The sequence below is a fragment of the Bidens hawaiensis genome, unplaced genomic scaffold, assembly GCF_021521415.1.
Source record: "Bidens hawaiensis isolate Kalapana, Puna unplaced genomic scaffold, B.hawaiensis_p1.1 tig00059715_1, whole genome shotgun sequence".
NCBI classification, from domain to species: Eukaryota; Viridiplantae; Streptophyta; class Magnoliopsida; order Asterales; family Asteraceae; genus Bidens; species Bidens hawaiensis.
Genome location: NW_027506443.1, coordinates 71,152 through 78,453, shown reverse-complemented (window position 1 = coordinate 78,453; position 7,302 = coordinate 71,152). Strand labels below are relative to the sequence as shown.

The window sequence follows — 7,302 nt, the reverse complement described above, 5'->3', positions numbered from 1 at the left end:
CATTAACGATGTCTGGCGACTCTATACTGATGGAGCAGCCAACAATGAAGGTTCAGGCGCAGGGTTGAAACTAACTAACCCGGCAGACCAAGAATACACTTACGCTATTCGGCTTGATTTCCCAAGTACGAACAATGAAGCGGAGTACGAAGCATTCTTAGCCGGATTAAGAATTGCGCGTAAGATGGGAGTGAAAAACTTGGAAGCCCACGTGGACTCCATGCTAGTAGCCAACCAGATAAACGGGACGTACACGGCCGTGAATGACATAATGGCCCATGCTTGCGGAAAGAGAAATAGCACCCCCGCATGGCGGGAACGTTGAGAACTAGATTGTTTAAAGCTTCAGGGTGGAATTGGTTGTTTAACATAACTGATCACTATGTCAAACTACCAAAACCTCGTGGAGAATTTACACAAGTGAAACTCAACGCTCCCGACTTGCGAGGAGGTTACACACCTACCCGCATCATACCCAAAGATCAGGCAGAAAAGTCGGGAATTTCTGCAAGTGACATTAGGAAAACTGCGGGAAGAATCCCCACGGAAAACCTTAAAAAACGAAAAACCTTTTTCAAAACCCCTTGCTTAAAGTCCAAAAGTTCCTCTCACTTATTAACAATTCATGAGAAGAACAATGGACTGGGGGGACTTGAAGAGGTAGGTCCCAGCAAAACCATGTTGGACCCGCAAGACTCACCTTGAAGAGGGACGTCTGCGCAAAGACCAACTGGATCCGCAGGACCCACCATGCTCAGAGAGATGAAGACCTTACACGCAGTATGCCAGCTGTTCCCGCAGGAAAGCCTCCCTTGGTAAAGTACCCTGCCTGTTCCCGCAGCTGCAGATACAAGCCAAGAAGGAAGGCTACCCGCACTAACAGTAAGGCTACACGCATAAGGCACTAACTCTTATACTTCAGTAATGTCACCTAAAGAAGGAATGAGCAGGGGGGGATATTCCCGCCCAAAAGAGCCAGTCCGTACGCTTCTATAATATCTTTTGTACTATACCTACCAAGGTATGGACAAATAGACAAGATCTAGCAAAAGCAACCCATGAACCAATCACAGGGTGACAGCTCACCGACAATAGTACGAGGAGCAGCACGCTCCAGTACAAAATGTCACTATCAGCCGCTGCCTACCCACCAACTCCCATCGTGGCACGAACATAGCCCGTAGTTGGTGGAAAAGGAATATTATACAGCTGGCCGTACCTGCTTGGAAGCCTACCTTCGGCTATAAATACTCCAACACCTTGGAACAGTATCATCATCTTCTCTCTAGCTATTTCTCTCGATATACACTTATATTCAGAGCAATCTAGTCTGATTCTCACGCCGGAGGGTGGTCACAAGGAGGAACCCCCCCCCCCCTCTTTTCAGTGACGAGCTCACGGTGTCTGTTTTACAGGTCGAGAAGAATAACCATCTTTGCTGGACCTAACCCTCGTGGGAAACATCTACTTAACCCTAAGATTATCCTTAATCTGCCGGGGTCATTTAGTGTTTCTTCACTACGGTAAGGGTCAAGACAACGACGATTGGTCGAGAAAGAAGAGGTGCATTGTATCTACTTTCAAAACACAGACACATTAAAGAAGGTACGGTCCCCATTGATTTATGTGTTATGTTCCTTTGGTACCGAATACATAGTTGGTGTAGAATTGATGGTTTAAAACTTAAGCTTAAAAATTATGATATTGGAGGAAAATAAGTGTATTAAAGTTTATTAGCTGCATGTACCTCTTGGACTGTTAAGATTAATATTTATTAGAACAAATTACTTTTTCTTAAAATATAACTAGTATTTACTTATAAATATATATATACTTTTATATATAGATATTCATCTTAAATTGGTGAAAAATTAAGTTTTGATAAAGTTCAATTGAGATTAATGGTTAAATATAATACGGAATGAGAGTAGTAGAGAAAATTATGAATTGATTATTATGACGTACTAGAAATTAAGTCTATCAAACATCACACCTAAAGTGGTGACGTTGGTATCTCGTCTCTAACACTAAGGATCGCGCATTCATTGCTGATGTTAGGATGTTCAAGGTTCTATTTAGTCGTTTTTGACATAACTTCATCATTAAGTTGGTAATTACACTTTTTTATATAAATTAAACCAGATCATCCAGGTGGTGGTTAGATTGAACCCTGAAAAAACCAATTCATGTTGGCTTGAGCGGGGATTTTTTTTCCCTAATACTTTTATCGTACAATTTTCTAGTGCTTTCAAAATCATAAAAAATTGAATAAAAATTGTAGAATTAAAAAAATGAAACTTTTACCTTTGAAAGGGTTTTAAATCTTAGCAATCAATTAGGTTGTTCGGTTGATTTTAACGATTTTCTAACATCCCTATCTAACGTGGCTTAAAACTGACAGAAGAAAGGGAGATGAAAGATAATATTTTTCATGCCAAACAGATGTAGCAAACAATAAGAGGCGGGGACAAAGAGAGTATATTTACTAGACGTGGGGACGAACTAATGTGAAGAAGAGAAGAAAACCCGTGACATGTTTGAATTTAATTCTTACTCTAAATGAAGAGTTCACAATGAGTTTTATCTAACTTATCTTTGTTATATTAAGACAATAATAAACGTTTTAAATTTAAGTATACCTTGTGTAATTGTGTTCAATTAAGTTTCATGTGCTCAAAAAGATATCTCAACAACGTTAGGAATCTAAATAATATCTAAATTATTGTGTACATGTTCAAATTCATATTACACAATTTGTTTACGAAGTTCAAGAACTTTAGATCAAACTAAAGTTACAACCTTTGACTTTTTGAAAAAACAAACTTGCAATATTAATATTATTATAAACACATTGACCCTATTTTCATTCGACCCCTTAAGAATAATAATACTACAACATTTCATACCACTCACACAACTTTCACCTTCATCCAATTTTAACCCCCAACTACAAATAGTAAAAACTTAAATATTACTTTGGTAAATAAATATAAATAAACAAAACCACAACTAGTGGGTAAGTGGGCCCACCTACTGAGTCTTGGTTTTCCAACTCAGCACAACATGCATTACCTTATGATCTTATCTTCCTGGTTGGTACGGCGTCGTTTCACGAGTTGACTCAGCCATACTCAGTCGAGTTCACCGAGTCGACTCAGTCGAGTTTGTTCGGTCATCGGAGTTTCCACGCCGACGTTGTGATGAGCGGTCGAGTATGCCAACCCAACATCAAACAACTGTCTTTTTCCTCCACACGGTAACCATCGCCACCCGCGAACAAAGCGAGTAACATACTCGCTTGCTTATACGCGTTTGACCCTAAATGAACCGCTTTAAACCCGGTTGACTCAAACCGGGTCTTCCACTGAGCCAACGTCTCGTGGCGTTCGACTCGGTCCGTCCCCTCACACGCCACCACGTTACAGATCTGCTTCCCGAGGTACACCTCGGACATGATCTTATCCTGGTTACTCGCAATCGCAGAGACGGCCCCACCACTACCCTCCACGGGTACCCCACCGTTACCGCTACTCTCGAGCGAGTCAAAAAGCGTCGAATAATAATGCAACGACTCCGTAAACCGTTCCAAAAACACCGGTCCGTTATGATTCGCTTCTTGCTCAACCACGGTTAAAATCTCCGGCTTCATATCCTTCACCGCGGACAACACCTTCTCCACCGCCCCAGGCCGCGCCAACAATTGGTGCATCTCAAACACCGAATTCACCGCCACAACTTCATCGTCTCGTAGATCCAGCATCGACGGTTCCAAATCGGCTAAACTTTCCGCTAGAAACCCTTGGTACTCGAACTCCACATGAATAGTCTCAGCTAATTGAGCCAGTTTCCAACCGACTTCCTGTAGGTGATCAGTATTATCACCTGATGACGGTCCAATCCCAGTTAACCGGAATGTAGGTGGACCGCCGGGACGCAGGGCCAGCGCCTGCATCAACGCTGGCCATTGCATCCCTTGTTTCATGCTGAAATCAATCACATGAACCTTTTTCTTACCTACAATAATATTATACAAAATATAATTATAATTAGTAACTACCAAAAATAATATTATGTAAATATGAGTTAAATACATAACTCTATGCTAATAACTAGTAATAAATAAGTATTGTATCAATAATATTACGGTTTTACTATCTATATTTGTAAAACCGTAATAACTAGATGTAAATGAGTATTGTATTGATAAATTATGGTTTTATAATACATATTGTAAAACCGTAATTTGTAGGTAATACATACAGGTACAATACTTATTTACACGATGTAATTAGTGTTGCAGGTAGTAATATAATGATTATTATTACCTGCAAAGGCTTCGAGTATCGCTTGATTCGCCGTAAAATGGGCGAACTTGAGGTACGGACACGTCTCATAAAAATGCATCTGAAGCAGATCTCGAAAAGCCGGTGAATCCTGAGGTGTCTTCGGATACAACCTATAAATCCTCCTAGCAAGCGCTTCAGCAAAATAGGTAGCCACTTTCCTCATAGCACCAGCTTGCGAAACCGCCAAATAACCCGCTTGTTTCACAAGCGTCTCAGCTCGTTTCAAATCATCCTGCTGCACAGCCTCAGCACACGCCATTAACGTGTGCACAAGTATGATACCGTTCTCCTGGGTATCCACAATCACAATCGGGTTTGGAGAATAAGAGGACGAAGCGCTAGAGTTACACGCCTTCTGCTTTTTAGCAGGAGGGTAAATCATAGCTTGCAAATCATCAGCAACAACCGAATTATTGATTTTAACAAAAGTATCTTCATTGGCCAAATCAACAGCAGCCGGTGGGTTTGGGTTTGGGTTTGGGTTTGGTAGTGGAAGGTCACATATCATGGATTCAAGCCATGAGGATAGATCGGATGGGTTTTGGTGGACAGAGTCAGAGGCGAGCTGGGATAGCTCGTGGTCGTTGGATAAAACGCCTTCTAAGTGTTCGATCTTTGAAGCGACGTCGACCATGTCAGAGGACTTGACTTTGTAGCCGAGGACGGCTAAGAGTTCGTCGACTCCAGCGTCTGGTTGGTCGATGTGGGGTGGCTCCCACATCTTGGATTTTCCTGAGGAAGTGTAGGGGTTTTGGTGATCACGTTTCATGGCTGGTATTTGAAGAAGAAGAAGTCACTAGAAATTGGAATTAGATGATGGAGAGAAAGAGAGGTGTGGGTGGATTGGTGGGAGGTGAGAAATGAGAGATGAAAATGGAATTGATATAATACAAGTGGGTGTGGGATGAGAGAGAGAGAGAGAGAGAGAGACTTGTGACGGGTGGGCGCGACAACCGATGGACCATCAGGCGGACAACACAACACAACACAACACAACACAAACTCAACACCTCTCTCTTTCTTTCTTTCTTTCTTTATATATGTATAAAATTTTTTTATTTTTTTTTAAATGGAGAGAATATATTAATTATCAATATTCTATGATCTAAAACATCTTTTATGTATAGATATCGGTTGCCAATGAGGTGGAGTAGTACGATGGTATAAGAGATACTTGTTGTTTTACGTGACGAATTTAATTTCTTGTCCGAACATTTAGTTTCAGATGTATCGGGATGAATACGAGAGACTAGATGAGAGGTTGTTTTCAGTAGTTGGATATTTGAGCTGAACAAGTTTTAGCTCAGTTCACTGTCATGCCTTTAGAAATGTGTTCATGGGTGTTGGCCTTAGGTAAGGGTTTTTCCTGGATCGAAAGGCGAGTATATCCGATGTGGTGAATTTAACTAGTAGCTCATTTGGAGATTTCATTAGTCGTTCAAAAATAATGTATATGGTTTGTTTTTGTAACGGTAGAGGATCTCAAGAGTAAACTACGTTGTTTGGCTTGTATCCAAGGTTGACTCCTCAACCACTGTGAAACTATACCCCCCCCCCCCCCCCCGATACATGGAAACCGAATGGAATCTTCAACTCTCACCCCTAGTCAAATTTAAACTCAGGATTAATGTCATGACTCGTCCTTTTACCCACATGTATGTTGAACTGTCTGTGCGGGAATCAGACATGCATCTCCAAATAGAAAGGATAAGCCTCTTACCACTTGAATCAGGTTCTCTGAACATGTATAGGTATAGGTATTGGTACAATTATAAAATAATAAAGAGGTGTGAGTTAAATTTTGTAGTTGTAAATAAGTATAGTTTTATTGACCTTTTGGTCTAATTCTTTGGTGATAATGGTTAAAGTTTGAGATCTTATGATCTTAGGTTAGAAACCTCACTTACTTAAGGTGATTTTTTCACGGCGATGGATTTCTTTTTGATGGTCTTGCCGGGGGGGGGGGGGTGTTCAGACGTAGCGTCTAATTATTATAAACGGTTGACATCTTATTTTAGAAAGACATGTTTGGTTATTGAGATATTTTCAAACTTTGTTTAAAAAAATAGAGTGAGAATTATAGTTATGTATATTAAATGACATTTAGTGATAACATGGTGTATATATATACCTCTCAACCAATAAAAATCAAAGGATTTTTTAGGTATACGATCCGGGAATACAATTCATGTAAATGGGTATGTGGAATTGGGTAATCGGGCCAGGTATTATTAATCCTATACCGAGCTCATACTCATTGGATTTTGAATATACTCATCCCATTTGTTTGGGGTTTTAAATATACCCGTCATGCTCAAGAGTTTTTTTCTTTTTTTTTTTTGCCATCTCTAGATTGGAAGTATGAGCGGCCGTTTTTGAGAAAACGTAAGCATCCACAGCAAATAATATGGCATTGACTTAAGTTCCCATTTTCCATTTATAATTTTTTTCATGTGATTTAAATTTTAAAAGCTTAAGCTTTCAACTATGTTACAAACAAATAATATGACATTTATCTATCAGGTCTGACTTATTCAATAACATTATTGAATAAAAAACCCATTATGTTGAAAAAATAATAGAGCCAGGTTTTGAACAAACTATAATATTTCAAGTCTTAACTATCATTCTTATACAACTGAAACACATGCTCAATTTTCTAAAATAACTACAATAAACTATGCTACGTCACCTCCACCAACAAAACTTTAATATTTAAAGGATATAAGACAATGCGCAGTGGAGTGCTTCCTACCCTAAAGCGCCGGGAACACGACCCTGGGGCGCTTTTGAGGGGGGAAGAAGTGGAAGATGATTGGTGGGTTTGTTTGTTTGATAAAAATAATGATAAGGTAATGAATTGAACGAGCTTCATTCACTACACATCTTTAAGCCAAAAAACACTTATGATAACGTGACACTAGATGACGCAATACGCCTCCATAAAGGCTCAATC

The 7,302-nt window shown here is 39.8% G+C and overlaps 1 protein-coding gene across 1 annotated transcript; it reads right to left on the bottom strand.

Moving 5' to 3' along the window:
- Nucleotides 1-2,687: 2,687 nt before the first annotated feature.
- On the bottom strand, nucleotides 2,688-5,161 carry LOC143617869 (DELLA protein GAI1-like). Its single transcript, XM_077090278.1, has 2 exons — nucleotides 4,326-5,161; nucleotides 2,688-4,014 (listed from the first exon to the last, which is right to left on the bottom strand). The coding sequence occupies exons 1-2, from the start codon at nucleotides 5,113-5,115 to the stop codon at nucleotides 3,173-3,175; spliced, it is 1,632 nt and encodes a 543-aa protein (XP_076946393.1). The 5' UTR covers nucleotides 5,116-5,161; the 3' UTR covers nucleotides 2,688-3,172.
- Nucleotides 5,162-7,302: the final 2,141 nt, after the last annotated feature.